Source organism: Vitis vinifera, chromosome 6, assembly GCF_030704535.1.
Source record: "Vitis vinifera cultivar Pinot Noir 40024 chromosome 6, ASM3070453v1".
In the NCBI taxonomy this organism is placed as follows: Eukaryota; Viridiplantae; Streptophyta; class Magnoliopsida; order Vitales; family Vitaceae; genus Vitis; species Vitis vinifera.
The window spans coordinates 2,621,263-2,645,744 of record NC_081810.1 but is presented as its reverse complement, the minus strand read 5'-3'; the positions used below and the strand labels follow the sequence as shown (position 1 = coordinate 2,645,744).

The window sequence follows — 24,482 nt, the reverse complement described above, 5'->3', positions numbered from 1 at the left end:
ACTATTCTTAAACATGATTGGGTTTAGGAATAATCAGGTTCGAAGTAATGACTTCTATCACATCAATGTAACACTCTACCACTTTTATATTTGAATGAATCGATATTATTACATTCCAATTCATTCCCAATATCTTCCAAGGAAAATCCCGAAGTGGATCCCAAATTGATGGATTAGTGTGAGCTTATCAATGTGGTTATGGACTCTTCGAATCGGAATCCATTTTCTGAAAGAGCTATTTTGGAAAACATTGCCAAGGAGGTTGGAGCATCCGAGGAGTTAAACTCACTCCTAAAGGTTTCTCTGTGTAATTATTCCATATATTTGTACGCCCAAAAGCACTTCTATTAAGTTCTTTCCATATATGAATATATATGTACAAATTAAGAAAAAGAAAAGCAATATCATATATATGAAGATGATAACTTGATAAGGTTTCTCTGTGTAATTATTCCATATATTTGTACGCCCAAAAGCACTTCTATTAAGTTCTTTCCATATATGAATATATATGTACAAATTAAGAAAAAGAAAAGCAAAATACCATATATATGAAGATGATAACAGAAAAAAATGGCTTCAACTCCCACAACAGTTTCCATAACAAGAAAACCATGGAAACCGAGTTGCTGCTTCACACAGTCAGCTTCTGAGGAAGCTCCAAGGTCCGCTTCCAGTCCCTATCCTGCAAAGGAATGAGCAGAAAATCGAAACTTTGTTGAAATTGATAAGTTAGATATTTTGGCAAAGATGGGTTACCTCCAAAAGCCAGCAAATGCTCTCAGTGTCACATAGATGGTCAGCGCCACCCAGATTCCGACAAAGCCGAAACTGGACGAGAGAATGAACAAGCACAAGATGCTGACTATGGCCACCAGAACCTTTTGTGGAAAGAAGATTAATCTCGATTAGCCCATGAAGAAAGATTTGTGTAACACTCAAGGAAGAGATTAGACTTACCATGGAATATGCAGAATATGCAAAATCAGATGCACCAAAGTTGACCCCATCAAAAACAAAGGCCAGAGAGTTGATAGGTTGAGTAACTGCAACAAACTGATATGAAACAAAGAAATTGTCATGAATTCAAGGACAATGATAGAATTAAGAGGTAGAGATCTTGTGTTTTTTGGTCTACAGTCAAGAGGGGATACCGGAATGCCTATACTGATGAGATGGAGGACACTGAGATCCTTTGTGAACAGTTTTGCTGCAGACTGCATTCCAGTTCCAAGGATGGATGACAGAACCAACCCCAGAACCAACCCCAACTGGAAAATAGGTCCACACAAGATTTATCAGACAATTACCCTAGACAAAGAAGAAAGTCATGATTGTTCTTCGGTTAAAGGCTAGTCAAAGAACCTGCAATACTCTTGATGCAGCAGCTGTGGCCTTGCTGTAGTCCTGTTTAGCAAATGCGCTAGCAAGTATGGCCTGAAAAATTTTGAAGACTGGTAAGTTCAAAGAAAGAGAGCCTCAAAAAACAAATTTGTCCAAGATGAGAGTATAAAGATCTGCACTTCTAACCTGCCCGGCGACCGCTAAGCCATCAGCAAGAAGAGACGTTGCCAACCAAACCTGCAAGCAGACCTGGAATGCAGCCATGGATGTTGGTCCCTGGCGTGCAGCTAAAGATGCAGCTAGAGTCACACAGAATGTCACAGCTATAACCCTCATCAGTAATAGCAAACCTGGAGTTTAGAGCACAAAAAGGTGATGGATCAGTCACGTTTGATTCGTGAAATTTCTCCAAATAGGTTAAATTCAACAATGATGCTCATAGTTGTCTGACCAAAAGCAAGGATTTCAATTCAGCAGTGATAAATTTTTAGATCATGATAGTATTATGAGATATGCTGAATGCTGTCAGAGTGTTTTCTGTAATAGAGTTAAATCCTCACCATTTTTCAGAAATCGACCAAATCGCAGAACTTTGGTACTTGGAGGTAAGAGTTCGACTTGTTGCATTAATTTCCAAAAAAGGATTACAGAAATAATGTACCTATAGTGATCATACAAATGTGAAAACCATGAGAATTTGCCAATAGTGTAAGACAAATAGGGGTGATGCCACTGTAATTTAGCTTTTGAGCTGCAATAGGAAGTAACTTACTGAGATATAACATGGGCAATGGCTGCACCACCGACACCCATATGGAAAACAAACATAAATATCGGGTCTAAAATTATGTTTGTTACGTCTCCTGCCACTGAATTAGACCAGGTAAACAATGGATTAGAGTCAAGCGAAAATCTCAGCTCCATATACAAGAGGTTGAATATTTGTTCTTATACGACATTTCATCCTCTCTCTACTTACCAGTGGCATATAGAGGAGTTTTTGTATCCTTAAATCCGCGAAAGACCCCTTGCATGGCTAATGATAGAAGAACAGCAGGAGCACCAAGTGATCTCAGAGTCAAGTATTCTTGTGCTGGGGCTAGCATAGGGGAATCCTATATGAAAAAAAACAGCCCTTCACTGAATCATGGGTTACAAATCTAGGGACTAAATGAGACGAAAAAAAGTAAATTTGAAGAGGTTTTTCTTGTTTCCATAACTAAGGTACTACTTACAGAATGGACTCCCATGAAGTTCAATATAGGTTTTGCTCCAGAAATGAGAAATATGGCTTGGATGAGGCCAAGGATACCACCAACAACCAGTGCAGCTGAGGCTGATGGGATATGCCTTTTACTCTCAAACTTTGGTGTATCATGACCACTACCATGCATTTCTAAATCGTATGGTCTCTCACCAGAACCTGAGAGAAGTAGTGGAAGACGAATATAATTAAGATTACTGAAAGAATTTGAATGAACACTTGTGAGAACTTGACAATACCTAACCTAAAGAGAGAAAACAAGGGAAAAGAAGGGGTGAAAGTAAAGAGTACCCTTTGGTATCAACTTTTTGGTTTCACCATTTACAGCTGAGCCCATTTCCACACTTTTGCTAACTTCAGGTTCAGAGTCCAGTATTCCAATGGTATCCTCTTCAGCAACGAAAGAGGTTGTGACACTGACAAGTGGGAATATTGCGATCCTTGATACTTGATTGAACACAGCAATAGAAACTCCTACAGCAGCAAGTTCCACTGGACCTATATGGATTATGAAACAAAATCGAATACCATGTGAGTCCTTTCAATTATCAAAAGAACACAACAATGAGTTAGTCTCCAAAACCCATCAGAGAATATCAGGGTAGGCGGCCATCAGACGAGGATGTAAGCTATATTATAGTACCACTATGTTGACCCCCTAATGAGCTAGCTGCCTTACTCTAAAACTTTGCAGGTAGTAGCTAGCAGAGAATCAACTCATAAGAGATAACATTTAGCAAACAATGAAGTCTGAAAATCTAAAAAAAAAAAGCATGGTAAGAAAGAAATGCTAATATAACCAGAACTCAAGGAACTGTATGAGAGGGAAATGCATACCTAACTGGCCAATGAATGCCGTGTCAACCAGAGAAGCAATAGGATCTGCTGTCAGAGCCAGTGCTGCTGGAAATGCAATTTGTGCTATTTCCAAACCAAGCTCATCCATTTTGAAGGCGAATCTGCCCATTCATTTTAAGGAACCAAGTGGAAAAGAAACCAAAACAACAAATTTGAGCATCAAATCAATCAGAATTTCTAGGAATAAGGCATGTAACACACCCTTGATGTAAAGACAAGTAATTCAACCAAATTTTCTTTTATCCTGTTAATCATTCTTATTGTTAATTCACTATATGGAAATTACAGAAAACATCTTCTCCATAACCCTCTTTGAAAAGTTGTATTCAAGTTGAGCAGAAAAGTCCATGGCATCAACAGAAAGGCAGAAATATACTTTTGAACAAACATCCTTCATGAGACTTTTCAGAGAATCAATAACCACCCCATGGAAAGCTAAGTAAGAGGTATTAAATGTGGCTGCTGAAATAAGTAGTCTTTGAAAAAATTTCAAGGTTAGTTGAATGAAGAATTTGACAAGATATATGGGATTATAGATGTGTGATTCTGGATTTGACAAGATATATGGGATTAACACATACAATAGATGAAATTTTTCAAAATGAAAATGGGTGTAACTACTTGGTGGAATGCGCTGAAAATTGAAGTATTACCTTGCATCCTTTAAGAATATCCAGAGGGGGATTCCCTTCCCATCACGGGATTGACAGAGACCATCTTCCTCGGCCATACTTGAGAATGCAAAATCACCCTTTTGAGGGAAGACTCCAACGAGAGGTCTGTCTGTACAAAGCAGACTTAATCAAGCAAATGGTGCTGAAGAGAACCCGAAAAAAATTCACAATTGAATCTTCATAACCTGCAATATTCCATCATCATCATCATCATCATCATCATCATCATTCATTGAATACCCATTGCTTCAAATCATAGAAAAACAAATTTTACAATCAAGAAAACCACTGTCCATTAATAGCCAAACAAAAGAAGAGTACCCACAGACTTGTTATAATATGACCCAATTAAGGAAATGGAAACCAAGAACCACCAAAGCCTGGTTTCCAAAACCAACCTCCCAAGTGATAGATTTATATAAGATTTCCATCAAACCAAGAGCTTCAAACTTAAAGTCCCAAAAGCAGAAAATGTTTAATTCAAAGAAAGTTCCTTGAACCTTCTGGTGGAAACAAAAATTCAAACTCAGAGACTAGAATCAGCTTTGAAAGATCAACACCCATAAAAATAAGCGCTTCAAATTCAAAGCCCAGAAGAAAAACAAGTGTCCTTCCCTATCAAAAGCATAGCCTAAAGAAGCTGAAATCTCAAAACCAACCTTGTGATTCAACAACCCAATATCAGATTACAGACACCCCCACAATAAAAACAGAAAAAAAGAAAAAAAAAAAAAAACCCGTCAGCACAACAGCTACAAAATTTAGTGGCCAGAGGAAAAAGAGAAGCATCTCTCACTTTCAGAAGGGGCCTCAACTAAAACAAAAATTATCTCATTGAAAACGGTCACCATATGATATGGTGTGTCCATATTCCAGAAAAGCTGTTTCTGAAAATCCAGCCCATTGGAACCACCACAAAAAAGCAGAGACGTGTGTGAACCAGAATGAAGGAAAAACACCCAGCAAAAAAACCCTCAGCCCTGACATTGTATACACAATTGCCAAATGTCGCTTTTCTCATTTTGAAGAAGGTGTCGAACAACCTTCTGTGTTTCACTGTGATTGGAGATGGGCTTTCTGCAACTCAGTCTTTGAGCAAAACTCCTTGAAAAATTATTGGTCCAAGTTAGAAAATAAATCATAATGTAAGTACATGGTTTTTAATCGAGGGCATTTTCGTGGAATCGAAGCTAATACAAACCATTAAATTTCTCAAAAATTTTAGTTTTCGTTTCTCTTTCTCAGCAAACAAACATCAGCTTAACTGCTCGTCCTACTCAGAAGCAGACAACTTCGGCTGAAATTCGAAGATTAGTTTCCTCTGACGGCTCAGATGTATTTCGATTTCTGGGCCGACGATCGAGATTAGACGTAAGAGTTTCGTACAATCGGTAATGATGTCACCGGGTTGACCAAAATGCCCTTCTATGACCTACCGTATTACTTTTCTGCCCTCCTTTTCTATTGGTTTTTATTTTTTAAAAGATAATTAACACATATATTTTAAAATATTATTTCCTAAAACAAAAATAAAAAACAAGAGTATATTCAACAACTAATTATTTAAATAAAATTTAAAACTAAATAATATTTAATAATGTTAAGTATTAAGTTGTTTGTTTTTGTAATATTTTATTTTTATTAAGTATTAAAGAGTAAAAAAAATCAATATATTACTTTTTTTTAATTTAAAAAAAATTAAATATTTTATTTTTTTTTTCGGTTAAAAATTTGTAATAAATCATAAAAAAAAAGTAAAATAACAAACAGTTTAAAGTTTAAAAACAAATTACTTTTATAAAAAAATTAAAAGACAAAACACCTTTTTAGGTGGTGTTTGTTTTTTCACTTAATTCTAAATTGAACTTAAAACTAAATAATATTTAATAGTGTTAAATATTAAGTTGTCATTTTATTTTTATTAAGTATTAAAAAGTAAAAGAAAAAAAAAGTTTTTCCATTTAAAAAAAAGCAAATATTTGACCTTTTTTCTATTCAATTAAAAATTTATAATAAATTATAAAAGAAAAATAAAAAAAACAAACAAAGTAAAGTCGAAAGTAAATTTGTTTAAAAAAAAACTAAAAAATCAAATATCCTTTGACTTTCGTATCGACACCAATAAAGATTATGAGCATCTTCAATTATGTTTTAATTAGATGATAAAATTTTATTATCGTAAATTGGTTTAATTATATGAATCATGGGCTTGATTTATTATAATTTTTACTACTTAGTTATTAAGTAAATGATAGAAGGTCAGTATTGAGGTCCGGATGAATACCAATATCAACAGAAAAAAAAATATATCAAGACTAGGTTGAATAATTATCAAATAATTGATAAAAGAAAAAGGTCTTTAAATGAGTTAAAAAATAATTTATAAGTATTAAACTAAAGTTTTTTTGTCTTATATAAAAAGCAAAAATTGAGTACGTCAAAAATAAAAATAAAAAATATTTTCAAAAATTGTTCTAAAAAATTACTATACAAAATCAAATGCTAAAAGTAGTTGTCTTGCCTTATTTGTCATCAACCACATAAGAGATTGAAAACTAGAGATTTTGTGGACACATGAGTTGAAAGTGGCAACCAAAAATCATGTATACGCTCAAAAGAGCTGCAAACCCATTAATATTTCTGCAACCTATGCTTCCAAAACTTCCAAACAAGTGAGAAGAAGAACCAAAATTCACAGCAGACAAGCAGATTTTTGCTGTGGGTTCTTTCAAAATTTCAATGAACCCAGAAGCAAAGACAATAAATGCAACATTGAAAGCAGTTTATTTTCAACAACATTAATTACCTTGCTGCAGGCTGCTTGCTTCACAGACTTTTCCTCATTTTCAGTGTTGGAGTTGAGTTGAGTCTGTTTTCCATCTAAGTATCAGTCATAGAGAGAAGGGAGAAAAAGGGAGAAGAAAAGGAAAGATTCCCAGATGCCCATATATCATAGAATAGAATGGAAGATATGCTATCTTACAAGTAGCTTGATAGTGGTCCACATCAGATTCGACACTTCCTCTGATCTTTTGCCAAGCCTGTGGAACCCCCCTCCTACGCTTCTATCAAACTCACTGGTTTGACTAGGTCTTCATGCTGTATAAATGAAGGAGCACAACTCTCTATTTATATATACGTCCACTCACAAAATCCCAATTAGCAAATTATTTAGGCTATCACATGTGTCGTTTGGTGGCCTTTGCTCTATAACTTAATCCTTTTCTTTTCTTTTTTTTTTTTTACATTTATCTCGTCACTTTAAACATGTTTGGTAACCATTTTTTAAAATAGTTTTCCATTTTCTAGAATAAAACAATAAAAACATACGTTTCGTAATAAGAAGCCGTTTTTTATTTTCTATTTTTAAAAACAAAAAAAATGATATTTATAAAAAATATCTTTTAATTCTATTATTTTCATTTGTTTTTCAAAGATTATTTAAAAAAATATTATATAAACGTGTAAAATAATTAAAAATAAAGCATTTGTTATAAAATTATATTAAAAAAAAGTTAAAAATATTTTAAATTCTTAAACAAACTTTTATTTTACAAAATATTAGAGAACAACTTTTAAAAACTGTTTTAAAAAACTATTTTCCAAAATAATTATCAAATAAAACTTTTTATTTATTTTTAAAAACAGAATTCAGGAAGTGTTGGGCATTTTCTTTCTTCTTCTTCTCTTGTCGTCTTCTTATGATTTCTTCCTTCTTCTTATTTTTGGAAGATGTGTGAGAGGCATTAAGAGTACTTGTGATGGGAAATGGAGTCTATCGATTCTGTTTTCATGTCACTAAAGAACAAAACTGAGGTCATTTCAATAAGAGGAAAGAGCAAAAAGGAAAAGCAGACATGGAGGCATCACCAAGCTACAAGAAAACCCTCCATCAACTCAATTCAAAGCATACAAACACACAAACAAACAAAAGTTGGGTTGGGCAAAAAAAGACGTGTCGTACCTGTTAATCAATGTGAAAAATAATTCGAACCGAATTTTATCTTGCCATTTTTATGTGATTTTTTCAAATTCATTCTCTCCTCTTTTTCTCACGACCTTTTCTCTTTATGGCAAGCAGCAAATTGATATAAAATATTTTCATTATATGGGCCAAATTCTGGTCCAAAATATATAGACCTAATCACATTGAAATGATGCTATGTATGATAGATTACGTTCAATAATCAAATTGGTTGTAATCTATTCCAATTTATTCAAAACCAAGAAACCTAATTTAGTTCTCGGATTAAAAATCGACCAAAACCGAAGTTTGGATTATAGATGGATCAAAACCGAACGTTGGATTAAAAACCAACCAAAACCGAATCTTAGATTAAAAATTGACCAAAACTGAACGTTTGATTAAAAATCAATCAAAATCGAACTTAGATTGATAATCAACCAAAACCGAACCTTGTAATTACCCCTAACAAAACCCAATGAAAGGAAAAGAGGAAGTTGTTTATATGAAATGATTATTAGATGTGCTATTAAGCATTTCTTTATTTCCATTTTCTCTTATTCTATCCTTTAATACACTTTGTTTTCTTTGTTTTGCTCAAAATCAAGATATATGCTTATTGCTAAGATGTCTCTTATGAGAGATTGAGAAAGCTCACCTAGAAATTTAAAGGGCTTGACTTGTCTAAGTGCAATACGGGGCTTAGAAAGCATTCAATTTTATTGCTTAAGACTTGTCTTGTGTTGTCGCCTTAATGGCATAACTGAATTAAAATAATCCCTCATTAATGCTTTATAAAGGGATTGGGAAAGCACACTAGACAACTTTAAAGGGCTTGAATTTTCTAATTACAACACTTACAAAACCTTTTAAGTACATTACATTAAGCCCAAAAATAGTAAAGTGGTACCCCCTCTCCTCAAGATCTAAAAGAAAAAAAAATAATTAACTCAATCAAAATGCCATGTACAAAACACTTGAGTAATGCCCCCTGAGAGTTGATTTTAAGAGACTGTAAAACGAATGGAAAGGAAAGGAGGAAGTTGTTTACATGGAATAATTATTAAGCATTCTATCCTCTTTTAGTTTTGCTCAAGATCAAGACATCTGCTTATGTTGCTAAGATGTCTCTTGAGAGAGATTGAGAAAGCTCACCTAGCAACTTTAAAGGGCTTCTTGAATTGTCCAAGTGCAACACGGGGCCCCTTAATTGAATAAGTCCATCTACTTATTGGCTAAGACTTGTCTTGTACTGTCACCTTAATGACATAATCCCTCACTAATGCTTAATAAAGTGATAAAGAGATTGGAAAGTTCACTTAACAACTTTAAAGGACTTGAATGAAAACATATCAAGTTCATCACATCAAGCCCAAGAATGGTAAAATAGCACTCCCAAAACACCAAACAAAGATGAAAAACTAACTCAATCAAATGCCCTTAATAGTTGGTTTTAAGAGACTACAGAAGGAATGGAAAGAAAAGGAGGAGGATGTTTATATGGAATAATTATTAGATGTGTTTTTAAGCATTTCCTTGTTTCCATTTCCTCTCATGCTATCCTTTTTGCTCAAAATCAAGACATCTGCTTATTTGATAAAATGTCCCTTGTGAGAAATTGAGAAAGCGCACCTGGCAACTTTAAAGGACTTGAATTGTCCAAGGACGACACAGACTTAGAAAGCATTTAAGTCCATCTGCTTATTAGCTAAGACTTTTCTTGTGTGTTCACCTTAATGGCATAACCAGATTAAAATAATCCCTCACTAATCCTTTATAAAGAGACTGGAAACGCTCACCTAACAACTTTAAAGGGCTTGAATCTAATTACAACACGGGGCTTAGAAAACAGTTTAAGTCCACTACATTAAGCCCAAGAAAAGTAAAATAGTTTTCCCTCCCCTCGAGTCTCCTAGAGCAATGCAAACTCAACAGTCACGGCTGCTCTTGGGTTGGAGGAAGATGGAGGTCTAATAAGAAACTGACAAGGAAGGTGCATCAGCAGGTTGATGCTCTAGTTTTGGACAGAATATGATTTTTCAACGGATTAAAGGGTTTAGATCCAAGATTTTCCAACTTCCATCTTAACAAAGGCACCAAAAAAAACAAAGAAAAAGAAAAAGAAAAGATAAATACAACAGCAGCAAGAGAGAAACATTCAACCATCCAACCAATCCCTGTATCATAAATTGTAAGCTCATATACGCCAGCAGTCGTCCCGCCATATCAAAATTTCAGGTACAAGTAATAACTTTCCTCCTTGCGTAACAATAAAATGTTTATTTTTGAGGTAAAGAATCAAAAGTAATAAATTAACAGCCTACCTCCAAACCAAACAAAAAAGTTGAAACTACGCCTAGGTGGAAAAAAAATCAGAAAATTACCAACTTTCGTTTGGCAAGAATTTTACCACAAGCCAATGGCCTTCCACCACACCCCACCAACTCCAAGCCAGATAACAATATTAACGATGGATATGAGGAATCCATAACCCCACCATTTGGCCAGGGATACGTAGTTGGCACCATAGAAAATGGGTGCTGATCCAATGCCATAGTGGGTGAGGCCACCCATGAGGTTGGAAAGGAAGGCCAGCACCATGGCTCCAAAATATGGAGGAGTGCCTAGGGCACTAGCAACTGATAAGAAGGCTGTGAACATGGCACCTATATGAGCAGCTCCACTTGCAAAGAAATAGTGAGAGTAGAAATAGAGCAGAAGCAGAATGCTGAAAGATAGCTGCCATGAAAGACCCAATCCGCCAACAAACTGTACAGAACATGAAACAATTGTTACTGAATACTTCCAGAAAAAATGCCCACTGGTAAATTAAAATCTGCCATAAACCCAATTGTTTGAAGCTTGTTTTGGATTTACAGAATTGGAAAAAAAACAAAAGAAGAAAGCAAGGGTGTTCAGTTTCATTATGCAGAATTGAACTCATGAACAGAGCAAAGTGAGAGGCAGTGAAGTCCTGGAGAAACCACTATAAGATGGTGGTGAAGAAAACCTAAATTTTCAGGATAACTGACCAGTTCTATGATTAGAGAAAAATCCAAACCAATCTACAAAATTGGAAGCGCTTATCCATTTAATCATACAACAAAATGCAGGAGTAATGATACAAATGAGAAAAGGCATGCAAAGTTATATTTTAATAAGAAGAGAAGAAGACAAACCTTTACTACAGTTTGGCTGAACCAGGAGATGAGACCGTATTTGTTAAGATACCCTGCCATTGCGATAAGTGCAGCAAACCATGTGAGGGTATCCCAGGCAACTGATTCTGCTAAGCACTCCTTCCATGTCACAACCCCAGTCACAAGGAGGACAGATAACCCCAGAATTGCAGCAGTAACAGCATCAACATTCAGCACACCTCCAAAAATCCACAGCCCCACCTGATATTATGAATGACAGGAAAGAAGTGACAATAAAATTAAAACGGATAACAGGAATAACAATTATTACTTATAAGAAACAAAGGCACACATGACACAGAAGTTTTTAGAACATGTATGCCAATGCATATGATGCATTCATGTTAGCACATACACTTGAATACACTTAAAAGTGCATGTAATATAAATAGCATTCTTACATTATATTAAATTTGAAGCAATAAAATCACCACTAAGTACAGCAATTGCAGGCAAGAACAATTAAGACAGCCCCAACAGCAGCTGAAAAAGTTAACTTCTCTTCTCTTAAGAAGATGAAAATGTGAAGGCAACAATTCTATACAATATTTTTTTTAATAGGTAAATAAGCAAATATATTAAAAGCGCTTGGAAAACAATTCTATATGATGATTTCTTTGTCCGCTTCTTCATATAGAAACCTAGAGTACTTTTGGCAAATGGAAAGAACCAAAAAATCTACAAAGAGAGCAAAATAAGCAACCTTTCTTCTATCAGAAACTTATTTGGAATCGAACCTAGAACAACCCAACCAAGCCATCCTATACCCCTTGACAGCGAAGACAGGCCTCAGGGGCATGAGCAACCCAAATTAAGGAACAAATTATTAACTCCTCACCTGCATTACATGCTATACATATTAGGAAAAAATCTATCTTATTGACACAAGACAAACCACCTTCCTAATAAAGCATGGCAAGCAATCCTCAACAATCACATCCAAAAATCTTTGAAATGTCAAAGATCATGTTTTCTCCACCATAAACCTCAAAAAGAACTTCTCTAAGGATTTTATGTAATTCACTAGGATCTTACACCAAAGCCCTTATATCATCAGCATTCCCATACCATTTAAAAATCCTTCCCATACTTTTAAAATTCTTTAGTTACTGACCCGGTACAAGACCAACAAACTCAATTCTATGAAGCAATTTGATCCAGCCCCTTCTGGCAGACATGTCCTTCCAAGATTATGATCTCATCTCATAATGCTCCAAATTGGACAAGACTGGAAAGATGAGAAAGGAAGGCCCAAGGAAGCAGTTGTCAGAGTTCTCACTCTACATTGACAAATGGGATGTCAATACATGTTAATTCAGCATCTTCCCAACCAAAAAAATGAAATCAAGTTTCACCACATCATTCAAGAGGACAGATAATATTAATCCTCGCTGTTTATGAGAAGCCACTAGGGAAAGCACCAAATCAATTAGCATATTGAAGGTGAGAGAGCAAAGAACCACTAATATATACCCTGCAGATTAACCTACTCAAAGCTTTCCCTCGGCGATATCAAAATAAGAAAGGTATAAATTGACTAACCTACCTGATGGCGAGTCACTTAAAAAACACCAAACCCCACTCATTAATTTAGCTCAGAAGAAGATATGCAAGAAGTACACCATTTAACACACACTTCATCTTCACTTCCATGCCTCTCTCAAACAGAGCAAGAAAACAAATTTTTTCTGTCACCTTAAAGACATATAACCTGGTTTCAAAGCTCTTACAGAATCAATTGCTTGTTTCCAACAAAAAAATGCCCCTGAAATAACCATTTAAAATGGAAAACTCGCAACTGAAATCCTGCTCTCAACTTTTTAGCAACAATCTTAATGTAGCACAGACCAGATTATTCGGATTTGGGATCTTAATTAGCACAACTAGAAGATAGGAATGGGTCAACTGGACCCAATAGCAACCAGTGCATTTAGTCATAATAGGCAAAAATAATGCACATAAACAGGAGAGAAAGCCAGATTACTATATGTCTAATTCATAACAATAAATTAAAGCCTATTAAAAATAGGTACAAAAAGTAGTATTTCCAACTGAAAACAAGCATAATTGAGTTCAATGATAAAACACAGAATTCTAATAAGATGGAAGTCATGTAAAACTAACACCAAGCAACATTCCTTCAAATGGAAGAAAGTGAAGTTCTTCAAGGATAACAAGGAAACTAAACCATAGAAACACCAAATGTCATGGCACCAAAAAGACGACATACTTTCAATGTGGTCAACACTACATCATAATTAATTCAGACCCAATTTTTCAACAGTGCCAATGACACAAATCAAGACACACATTGAGCATGAAATACTAAATACCGATTCATGCATTACTCTGAAATTTACTGCAAACCATATTCTATCAAGTCAAAAGGCAGTAATAGACAAGAAACATCAGCAGCGACGAAGGAAATTAATGGAGCAAGAGTAATAAATTGTGGCAAATTGGTGTTTTACCGTGAGAAGCAGAGTCACCGCCATTATAATCTCATTCCGAGACATAGGCCCCATATTCTCCAGCTTCTCCCTAGCAAGCTTTGGTGCATCGGGACTGCTCTTCACAGTGGGCGGATAAATCACATACAAAAGCAATGGCACAACAATCAAGGACACCAAACCGGGCACAAACGCAGCCTTCGCCCACTCAGTCCACCCAAGAGTCTGCTTGATAGTGTTAAAAGTCAAATTTGCACTCAACGGGTTCGCAGCCATTCCTGTCAAAAACATGGCAGACGAAATGCAAGACGTCTGGAAACAAGTGAGCATCAACCAAGACCCCAGCCGATTCTCGGTGCCGTCTCCAACATTGCTACCGCAGGCAACACAGAGTGATTTGACCAATGGAAGAAAAATTCCGCCGGCTCTCGCCGACACGGACGGTATGGCCGGCGCCAGCAAAGCTTCGCTGAACACTAAACTATACCCTAGCCCCAACGATGAACTTCCGAAGAGCGAAACGAACTGATAGGCAATGCGATTGCCGAGTCCGGTCTTGATAAAACCTCTGGCAAAGAAGAAAGCGAGCGCGATAAGCCACGGGATCGGATCGCCGAAAGCGGAAAAGGCAGCGGCGAAAGTGAGAGTTTTGGTGAGCACGGATGCGCCTAGGCCGAGGAGCGCGACGGCTCCGAGCGGCAGCGGCTGCGTGATGATGCCGACGATGGTGGCGAGGAAGATCGCGAGCAGCTGCCACGCGTTCCTCGAGACACCGGCCGGCTGCGGCACGAACCATAGGATGACCCCGGTGGCGATCGCAGCAGCGAGCGGCTTCAGCGCCGCGCCCTGCCATGGCGGATTGGGATTAGAGGTGACGGCAGTGGAGGAAGAAGCGCGAACGACGGTGGTTAGCTTTCTCGCAACGCGATTGGTCTGTGAGATTGGCGAGGGAACTCGCAGGGGGTTAGTGGTGGTAGTTAACAAACTCTGTTGGAACTGCTTGCCGCCATTGGATGTGGATCTGGATCTGAGGAAAGAAATGGACGGCGGCGATTGGCCGCGAGAGAAAGGGCGGAACCCTAGATGGCAGGAGGAGGAGAGTGGAAGAGAAGCCATGGATTCTGAAGGTGATGGAAGAGAAACAGAGCGTATTTCTACAGGAGTGGAGGAGGGCTCTGGACCGTTCGATTTGGATCGGTCGGTGGAGGAGCGGCGTTGGGAAAAAAGTCAATATTTAATTGAGTGGTGTGGCAAGCTTTGTGAGTTCCGTCGCCAGCCGTCTGGCCACCGGAGGGGGCGTTGGACTTTACTGTGTGCGGAGAGACGAAAGTATGCTAACGTGCGCCAGCGGATGTCGGTGGGGCCGCCGTTAGGCGTGGCCGCTTCTTGGAGATGCTTTTCGGCAGAAAGTGAGACTGGGAGGTGCGACTGGAGGGGCTCACGTTAGCGGGAATTTGGAGGAAAAAATTTGCATGTTTCGCGTCGTGAAAGGGACAGTCCAAGAGGGTAGGAGGAAGTGAGGCCAGATGGGACGGATGGAGAGAGAGTGAGAAAAAGACGGAAACACCCCTGGAGAAACATAGACCACATGAATGAAGGGCCATTAGTTGTAGGGAAAGTTAGGTGTAAGGAAGGGAGCTGCAGCGAGTTTCTGAGGCTGTAGAGAGTGACCCAAAAGGTGGGGGACACTGTCCTGATAATTCCTAAGCCTCTCTGACTCTTATTGAAGGCCAAGGGTCAGAGCTCAGTGGGCTTCACAACTGACTCAACTCCAACTGAAAAAGGCCAGGGGGCTTCACACTAAATTCACAACTGACAACGGTCATATAGACCAATGCCACATAAGACATGTCATATACTCCAATGCCACCTCAGCAATCCACCTGTACATAAACATGGGACTGAAAATAACGCATGAAATTTATAAAAAAAAAATTAAGAAAACCCATAATCAACTTAACCCTACTTGTCTTAAAAGCGAACCTTAAGGGTTCTTAAAATTTTCATTTTTTTTTAATACAATTTATGCTTGCATAATCCACTAATAAATACATTACAACCTCTTTTTTTTTTTCTAAAAAAAAAAAAAGTCTCCTAAAATCACACAAAAATACACACAAGCTTTTTCAAATGTCTATTCTACATTAAAAATAAGAAGAAAAACAAAAGTCATGCAAAACAATTTTTAAAACACACAATTGTGTCATATATCCAAAATTAGTTTAGTGTAATGCGTAAATTAACATAACTCTCGATTAGAATAAGTTTTTGGCTCGTATAAATTCTAGAATCAATTTCAAAAAGAGAACAATATCAAACAACCATTAGAAAAAATTTTAAGGCACTCCAAAAATACTCAAAAAATGAATTTTATTTCAAAAGAGGTTGTGACTAGCGAAAAGGTAGCAAAGAGAAGTTTTGAAAACTCTTTTATATTGGGGTTCCGTCAAGTCCCCGTTTAATCTAAACAAGCTCAACTTGTGCACCTTCAACCTCAAATAAATACTTGAAAATTCACCAAGGCCAAAAGCATTTTCATTAGTTCGGGGATACAAATTTAAACCTATATTAAATTTAAGAAAATGAGATCTTCACCCTAAATACCTAGAATGGATTTTCTAAAGTCTTTAGATGGTTTAAATTCTTTTGAAGATGAATTTTGGAGAAACAAAGGGGAACCAAGCAAGTTAAGCAATTCTATACAATAAACACAAAATAGAGATCTTTGATTTCCAACTTAAAAGGAACAATCGAAAGAAAGACAAAATTAAAAAAACACTAACTTTAATTCACTTTTGACTACTCTTCATTTGTGATCATGAGTCATATCTATGATGGAGAAAATTCATTTTTAATAAAAGAAAAAAAGATTTTTTTTACCCAACCCAAAACGACAATTGGAAAGACTTCCTTTAAAGAAAAGATCCAAACTCAAGAATTCCTCACGGCACTTACAAAATAAGTATGAAGATAAAGGGAATCAACGATTTAACCAAACTCAAGCAATTCATTTCCTACCTTTGAATATGACCAAATTCAAGCAATCCATTTTCTAAATAACAAATATAAAAATATTTTTAATAGAAATTAGTATTAATCTTACATTCTAACACTCAAAAAATTAACTTTTAACATAAACTAATATTAATCTTACATTATGACGTTCAAAAAATTATTTTCAACAAAAATTAACATTGATCTCAAATTTTATCATTAAAAAAATTAACTTTTAAAATAATTTAATGTTAATATTATTTTCTAACATTAAAAAAAAAAAAAAAACTTTTAATAGCAACTAACATTAAATCTTGCATTCTAACATTCAAAAAAATAATTTTAAACAACTAATATTAATCTTACTTTCTAACATTCAAAAATGTTGACTTTAACAACAAAAAACATTCAAAAAATGAACTTTTAACATTAATCTTACTTTTTGGTGATGGTATGTACAAAGCTCTTGGTGCATCCGCTCTCTCTCTCAAATCTAGACCTTCTCCATGGTGCACGAATCTCTGGTCTCTCTCTCTCTATGGCACCCCCCTTTTCTCTGTTCAAAAGGTCGCGTCTCTCCTCTCCCTCTCTCCCCAGGATCCGAACCCCCTTTCCAAATCTGCCGTGATGATTCCCTTTTGCAGCCTCTGTGCCTCTTAATCCTTCCAAAACCATGAATCTTCCATCTTAAAAATAAATTCTAATGATTCCTTTAAAAAAAATATTCTAGTGTTATGCCTTCCAAAACCATGATTCCTCCGTCTTAATGTCATGTCCTTCCTACCCTAATAAAATTCTTTGTTGTGTCATCATCTTATCGTATATAATCTCAAGAAGTTGTAGGTTTATCGTGCCTTCATTCTTACTCGTGTATTTTGTATGTTTTCAATCGGAACTTTGACTCAGTTCTCCTATGAAAATAAACTTTTCATTTGGATTTATAGTTTGGATCATAAGTAATCCTCATATAAACATGAGTGGTACAACCTGAATCAATTTACCAAGTATTATAAAGAACTTTAACCAAATTTGATTTGAAACATAGTAAAGCATTAAACTTATCTTTCTTTTCAAACCATGTCTTACGATTTCAGACAATCTTTTTGATAGTATCCAAACTTGTCACAAAAATGACAATTATAATTCTTTTGTTCCTTATCGTGGATTTAGGTAAATTGCGCTTTTATCTTTAATGCTCCTTGCTTACCCTTTCCATTCTTGCTTTCAAGTTTCTTTCCAACTCTTTGATGACCCATGAGATTGATTTACAAACTTAAATAAGAATTAGAAGTAATCCACAAAGAAGTATATTTGTTGGATCAAGGACATAAAAAAAGAATGCAAGCTCTAGTAGGTATAAGATCCTTGGGAGTAACTCTTTTCAAATCAAGTAAAAATCATGCACTTTCTTTTGAAAATTAGTATATTTTGTCAACAATTATTTAACTTGTAATCTTTACACTTATAGAATTTTCGTTGAAGCCCTGAAGGTGTTTTTCTATGTATATCTGGTATATCTAATTTTAGATTAATTTTCTTGAAATTTGTAATTACTCCTCTATTAATTAATTTGATCTCGAATTAATTAGAAGCTAAAAAAAATTGGGACAAAATTGAAATTGCATGTTAAAAGCTTGGTCTATATATATTTACTTTGTACTAGGTAGTTTTAAAAATCAAGAACACGATTTCATCTGTTATATCATATATCAAATAAAGGATTTTATGAATTATACTTCAACATACTATACCAAAAGCATTTGGGTAATACTTTTGGACTAAAAAAAACGTTTTTGGAGAAAAATTAGACTTTGAACAAAATTTAAAAATAATTTTTAAGAATTTTAAAAACCATTTGTAATAATTGTTCAAAAAACAATTAATTAGTGATTCTCCAAAAAAAAACGCTTTAAAAAATAACATTTCAACTAAATATGCTTTAAATAAAAATGTTTGTTGTCAAAAGTTTACTAGAGATAGCAATACTTTTTAGCTTTCAATCTTCATCGACGTCGCTTTGGCCGAGTGGTTAAGGCGTGTGCCTGCTAAGTACATGGGGTTTCCCCGCGAGAGTTCGAATCTCTCAGGCGACGTAATTTCCCTTTTCGTGTTGTGGCTATTACAATAATGACCTCTACTGGGCTTTCCTTGGGCCTGGGCTCCAACTGCATTTAATCACACCGATTCACCCATGTGGACTTAAAACTTGGGCTTGGCTTTTTTTAGTCCAGTCCACACTTTTCAATCTAAAAAACCTTCGTAAAGTCCAATCCTCTGGGCCTCCCTTGGGTCTGGGCCTGATGTATTTAATTTCATCCATTGGCCCAAGCCGACTTCAGTTTTGGGCTTGCGTCAACATATTTCCCATTCAATTCATTAATTATGACAAATAAATAAATAAAAATAGTAGATTTAAAATGCATTTCGCAATGTTTTTAATGGAAGTATTTTCTTTGAAAGCATTTTTAAGAGAACCACCCGACAAGTATTTTCCGTAAAAATACTACAAGATATTTTTCAATATTATGAGTGATTTTTCAAAATTTTAAAAGTGTTTCCTCACTTAAAATGACATTATAAATAGAATTTTCAAGGTCAAAATTGTATTTTATTTAATTATTTTTCTTCTCTTCAACCCTAGAAATCAAATAGATCCTAAAAATGGCTCGAAAATGAAGGATGATTTGGTACTTTCGCATAACCTAAAACAACAATATTACATACCATAACTTAATCAAATACAAAATTTGAGGAAATGAAAAATAAACTACTAAAATTGAAATTGATTACCAAAGGCTTTCACTATATCTTATATTAAGTTTGTTCAAGCTTGAGATCAAGTATTAGAGTCACTATGCTAAAAAGTTAGAAGAAGGTTGAAATTCAACTATTAATAAGTGGAAAGAAGTAAAGAGAGTTTAGTGTGGTTGGGGGGAAGAACTTACTCATTATATTGTTAAATTGTCACTTCACAATAATTCCTAACAACTCTTATCAAAATTCTAGAAGGTTTTTGGTGTAATCCATCTAAATTTCCAAGCTTTTTAATCATATAATTGATTTTAAGTTTTTACTAACTTCAAAAATATTTGACTAATAAAAGAAAATTCAAAACATAATAATTACTAGTAGATTCCTTAATGATGGAATTCGGGTTAGATTTTTAACTTTGCAATGGAGACCAAACTAGGTTTAAACACGTCAAGATAGAGTTAATCACCGGCTTTTAATTAATTTAATATAGTCATAGTTGATGGTTTAATAACGTGTAAAAACATGCATTTTTGAAACTTCTAGGTTTGAATTATGTGAAGCTTGAAAAGTAAACGAAGCATGACATGCTAATGACTTGAAAAGACTCACCATTTGCTTTATGAACCAATTATTTCAGGACAAATGGTCCAAGACATCGTCATTAATACATTAAAATTCTACAAAGTAATCAACATGGAAGAAAATTAATCAAACCACTTTTAGAAGATAATACATCCAAGAACACATGGAACATGTTAGTTAATAATGATGCTTCAAAAATCTAAAGGGGAAATGATTTAAAGCACTCATAGCTCAAATGTCACTCAAATGAAAATGGCCACATTGTCTTGTTATATTATAGAACTTAGCTACGTATATTTATTTATGCCATTTTCTTAAGCTTGCTTTCTACTCACTTTTGGGGTACAAATTCTTCATTTGTGATGTAAAGTCGTTTTCAATATTATTAACAACCACACACTAATGCTCCCTTGCTACCTTTTAGGGCATTGCAATGAGATGGGAAAGGGGTGATAATTACTACTAGAATGGGTACAGCCATTGAGCTAACTAACACGTAAAATAATGTAAGAAAATCAATATTACAATGAGAGCAAGCTGACTTAACACTCCTCACTTGTGATTATTAGTTCAGAGTGGAGAGAATTTTTTCATTCCAAGTGGACATCTCACCTAAGTGATTAAACCCCATTAGAAGAAACAATGATCTTTCCGATATTTATGACTAGAAATAACTAAAAAATTCCCCAGAAAATGTTGATGACAAGGAGAGAAAGAGAGAGAAAGAGAAAATTTCTATATTTTCATCCACGTGTAGTACAACCTATTGATCTTTCACTAATAACAACTTCCAAGCCCCAGCATTGTTTTTGTACATAATTCCATAGTAAGTACAATTTATACGAAACAGCTAAATTTTCGTATTCCTCTCTACTTTTATATGAACTATTCACATCTCTCTTCATACAGTGCAAAGATTATTAAACTACTTAATGTACGATGATGTCGTGTATGAACTTTATTTGTAAAACACTCTTCCCACATCTAAATGACTAGGGAGGTGGGGATTAAGACTCTGAGGTTTAGGATTTGGGTCGTAGGGCTTTGTTGTTTGCTTGGAAAGAAAAGGAAATGGAAAAGGAAAATTAAAATGGGATGGAGAGGAAAAGAAAATTATTGGGAAGGTAGGGAAACCAAGTTACTCAACATGGAAATCAAGGAAAGGAAAGGAGGAGACATCCCTCATCAAGTCCTCCAAGTTCCATTCCCCAATTCTAAGATCTTCACCTTCCCAAAAGTTTCCAACCCCAACCATGTTTTCTACTTTGTTGCTACTGTTGTTGTTGATGATGACGTTGTTATAGGGGTTGTTATTAGGGTTCCTATCAAAGGTATTTTCGAGGGTTTTGTTACCATTTTCGCCCATGCTTATACTCTCTACGGGTGGAAAAAATTGCTCCCCAACAACACAACCTCCTCCTCCTCCAAGGAGCCCAACATGATCCCCATAAAGCCCCTCAGCACTCAAAATTCCAACTTGGGTCATGCAGGGAGGCGCATTGAAGCATCCGCTGTTAACACTGGTCATGTCTACGCTAGGCTCCAGCATGGGCAATGGCTCAATCATCTGGTTCAGAGCTGCCATGGCTTGGATGGATGGTGGCGAAGACGATGAATCCATGTACATAGCCATTAGCCCTTGTTCTCTCATCGACATGAGCCCTCCCATGACATCCCTAGGCTGATCAGATGACGAATCGCTCGCGTTTGGTGAGGGCACTGATGACGAGTTCTTGAGCCTCTTCTTTATCGTCGAGTTCCAAAAATTCTTTATCTCATTGTCAGTACGTCCTGGCAAGCGGGCCGCAATTTGAGACCACCTTCAGACAACACAATCAAAAATCAGTTACAAATGTGAAAAGGCAAGATGTTCTAATGCATGGTTAACTAATTTCCATGCATGAAAGCTTGGAATTCAAAACAAAAATAGACTTGGAGTGTCTTCAACTCAAAGTTCTTATAAATAGTAAACCACAATCCCCATGTCGCTTTCAGATACCCGAAACGGAGAAAACCCGTTTATTCCAAACTTTTCAGACTTCATATCAAGACCAGCACACACAACTCCATATTTGAATTAAGGGGACAATGACTTGAATTACAAAACAAAAGATAGGGTTGGTGAGGGATGTCAAACCAGTGGATTTGAAAACAACATGAATTTTCAGTATGTGTTTGTTTGTGTGTAGAGAAAGATAATCAAACAAAATCGGTTGAGGATAGTGTGAGAGTCATGTTGAAAGCATAAATGCATGCATGGAAGCTTCAATCCCAAAACAAACATGGGAGATGAGTGGAGTGTCTTCAACTCAAAGGACAGACATTGACACCAAAAATTGAAAAATACATACCAATGTCCTTTTCACTTGGACTGCTTCCAGATTATGAGTATCCAACTCCCCATAATTCTCAATTTCCTTTTCATGCAAATTTCTTATTAGATTATGCTTTCGTACATCTATACATTTTCCTGTATACATATACAGGGTATACATGAGTAAATACGTTGCAAAAACAACTATTTTCTAGTGTTGTGACTTATGTATATGTATAGTCTTCCCCACAGCCAAAGGCTCCTAGCTAGATTTCCCTTTTTTTTCAAAATAAAAAGGAAAATTAAAGCATGTATAGTATACAAAACATCAATGAAGAAATCGAGCATAATCAAAACTGATCAAGCGACATGTGATGGTTTTTGAGATGGATTTTGAATTACTAGGAAGGGAGGAAATTAAAATGGAGAACAGAGAGAGATGATGAAGGACCTGTTGCCTAAAAGGGAATGCAAGTGGATGATGAGCTCCTCCTCCTGAGGCGAGAAGGCGCCGCGTTTAAGGTCCGGCCTCAAGTAGTTAATCCAGCGGAGGCGGCAGCTCTTGCCACACCTCTGGAGGCCGGCATTCCTGGCAACATCACTCCAACAGCCCTGCCCATTATTCAGCATGTAGTTCATCAGCTTGTCGTCTTCCTCAGGTGACCACAGCCCCTTCCTAAGCTTGCTACCAGTAGAAGTGGTGTTGCTGCAGGCACCATTGGCAGTACTCTTCTCAGGCTTCCTCATTGCCACAGGCCCCCGTTGTACTGCTACGGCAAAAACAACAACACCCAACTGGGTTGATGGGGAAGAGTAATTAGACTTTATAGAGAGAGAGAAGAAGGCTTGATGGGGAGGAAATGATGATGAAGATGATGGAGATGGTTGTGGGGTTTGCTTAGAATAATGGAAAGAGAAAGAGCGAGGGGTTGGTTGGTCGATGAGAGTGAGTATTAAACGGTATGGAGAGGGACCTGTCCTCATTGAGAGAGAGAGAGAGAGAGAAAGAGAGAGAGAGAGAGAGAGAGAGATAGGTGGTCGTCTTGTCTTTGACTCCATACCTTGTCCTTTTCTATGCATTTTTCTTCACTCACAAGCCAATCATCATATACTTCTATCTATCATAGGCTTCTTGAAAATCTACTAGCAATATATATATATATATATATATTTATTTATACTGTTTTGTGTTGTAACTTGTAACCAAGCCAACATTTTTTGCTTTCACTTCACATAATCTCTCACTCTTTCATTCAAATATACACACGCCCACACGTGTATTTGAAGCTATATATATATATATATATATATAATATGAGATAATAAACAATGTGGCAAGACCAAGGATTAAAAAAAAATTACATTTTTTTCTATAATTTCAATGTGTTTATTTATATATTAATTAATTAATTTGTGTCTCCGTCATGATAATTTCTAATATCAAATGTTTTTGTAATTTATTTTAAATAACAAACTACCTTCTTCCCTTTGAAAATGTTTACAATATTGATCAGCATTCATTAATTATTATGTTTAGATTGTTTATTATAAATAGAAATTTGAATAAAATATATATTCACGTGAAAACCAAATTTGTACTCTCTATCAAAATATTTATTTATTTTTAGTTTATCAAAATTTCTATTTCTTTATTTCATATGATATTACCATTTACCTTCATGGTAGTAGAATTTAAGAAACAGATATTTCATCACATCTTCTATTATACCTGATTTTTGAAAAGTTTGAATAGAAGAAAATAGAGAGAAAATACAAAAAATATATATAAATGGAAAGAAAATTAAATTATTATTAAACATTTCATTAGTTTTTTTTTTTTTTTTTGCTTACTTTTTTCGTGATTATTATTAACATACATCAACAATTTTCTCTTCTAAATCACTCATTAGTACATTCTCAAAATAATATTCTAATTTCAATTCATGTATTTGCATTTATCATCAATTTTTGAAAAAAAAAATTATTAAATTTCTTATATTTTGATAACGGTTCTCCTTGTCTCTTTTACCGAAATCTTAATTATGATATTTTATTAATATTTATCTAGATTTTCCAATAATATG

At 35.5% G+C, this 24,482-nt stretch overlaps 3 protein-coding genes and 1 non-coding gene across 26 annotated transcripts; 1 reads left to right on the top strand and 3 right to left on the bottom strand.

Annotated features, from left to right (window-relative positions):
* Positions 1-426: 426 nt before the first annotated feature.
* On the bottom strand, positions 427-7,292 carry LOC100241685 (protein DETOXIFICATION 42). 23 transcript variants are annotated; one of them, XM_019220785.2, is made up of 16 exons: positions 7,124-7,257; positions 5,342-7,009; positions 4,937-5,244; positions 4,120-4,325; positions 3,446-3,567; positions 2,900-3,106; positions 2,580-2,767; positions 2,324-2,459; positions 2,117-2,213; positions 1,905-2,005; positions 1,531-1,694; positions 1,366-1,437; positions 1,155-1,271; positions 961-1,056; positions 760-881; positions 427-685 (listed from the first exon to the last, which is right to left on the bottom strand). In XM_019220785.2, exons 4-16 carry the CDS (start codon positions 4,194-4,196, stop codon positions 643-645), a joined length of 1,542 nt encoding a protein of 513 aa, XP_019076330.1. In that variant the 5' UTR covers positions 4,197-4,325; positions 4,937-5,244; positions 5,342-7,009; positions 7,124-7,257; the 3' UTR covers positions 427-642. The 23 variants fall into 23 exon arrangements, with proteins under 23 accessions (XP_019076330.1, XP_059593382.1, XP_010651239.1 ...); XM_059737399.1 differs by having other exon boundaries at positions 5,126-5,244; XM_010652937.3 differs by having other exon boundaries at positions 5,184-5,244.
* A 2,969-nt stretch (positions 7,293-10,261) lies between these two features.
* Positions 10,262-15,563, bottom strand: LOC100253664 (dicarboxylate transporter 1, chloroplastic). Its single transcript, XM_002282773.5, has 3 exons — positions 13,776-15,563; positions 11,284-11,505; positions 10,262-10,873 (listed from the first exon to the last, which is right to left on the bottom strand). Exons 1-3 carry the CDS (start codon positions 14,868-14,870, stop codon positions 10,511-10,513), a joined length of 1,680 nt encoding a protein of 559 aa, XP_002282809.1. The 5' UTR covers positions 14,871-15,563; the 3' UTR covers positions 10,262-10,510.
* A 3,196-nt stretch (positions 15,564-18,759) lies between these two features.
* On the top strand, positions 18,760-18,841 carry TRNAS-GCU (transfer RNA serine (anticodon GCU)). The gene has a single exon. It is a non-coding gene; the product is annotated as a tRNA-Ser (tRNA).
* A 1,958-nt stretch (positions 18,842-20,799) lies between these two features.
* Positions 20,800-23,348, bottom strand: LOC100243210 (transcription factor MYB46). The gene is made up of 2 exons (XM_002282785.4): positions 22,850-23,348; positions 20,800-21,904 (listed from the first exon to the last, which is right to left on the bottom strand). Exons 1-2 carry the CDS (start codon positions 23,143-23,145, stop codon positions 21,223-21,225), a joined length of 978 nt encoding a protein of 325 aa, XP_002282821.1. The 5' UTR covers positions 23,146-23,348; the 3' UTR covers positions 20,800-21,222.
* Positions 23,349-24,482: the final 1,134 nt, after the last annotated feature.

What these genes read in the sequence shown, in the direction of transcription:
- LOC100241685 (XM_059737384.1), bottom strand. Translation starts at nt 4,196, where the DNA reads ATGGCCGAGGAAGATGGTCTCTGTCAATCCCGTGATGGGAAGGGAATC. An exon ending in ACTTCATGGGAGTCCATTCT is followed by an intron (nt 2,460 to 2,579) that starts GTAAGTAGTACC and finishes TTTTTCATATAG; the next exon opens with GATTCCCCTATGCTAGCCCC. An exon ending in ATTGCCCATGTTATATCTCA is followed by an intron (nt 2,006 to 2,116) that starts GTAAGTTACTTC and finishes TGATCACTATAG; the next exon opens with GTACATTATTTCTGTAATCC.
- LOC100253664 (XM_002282773.5), bottom strand. Translation starts at nt 14,870, where the DNA reads ATGGCTTCTCTTCCACTCTCCTCCTCCTGCCATCTAGGGTTCCGCCCT. An exon ending in CGGTGACTCTGCTTCTCACG is followed by an intron (nt 11,506 to 13,775) that starts GTAAAACACCAA and finishes TCATAATATCAG; the next exon opens with GTGGGGCTGTGGATTTTTGG. An exon ending in TCAGCCAAACTGTAGTAAAG is followed by an intron (nt 10,874 to 11,283) that starts GTTTGTCTTCTT and finishes TGTTCTGTACAG; the next exon opens with TTTGTTGGCGGATTGGGTCT.
- LOC100243210 (XM_002282785.4), bottom strand. Translation starts at nt 23,145, where the DNA reads ATGAGGAAGCCTGAGAAGAGTACTGCCAATGGTGCCTGCAGCAACACC. An exon ending in CATTCCCTTTTAGGCAACAG is followed by an intron (nt 21,905 to 22,849) that starts GTCCTTCATCAT and finishes TGTTGTCTGAAG; the next exon opens with GTGGTCTCAAATTGCGGCCC.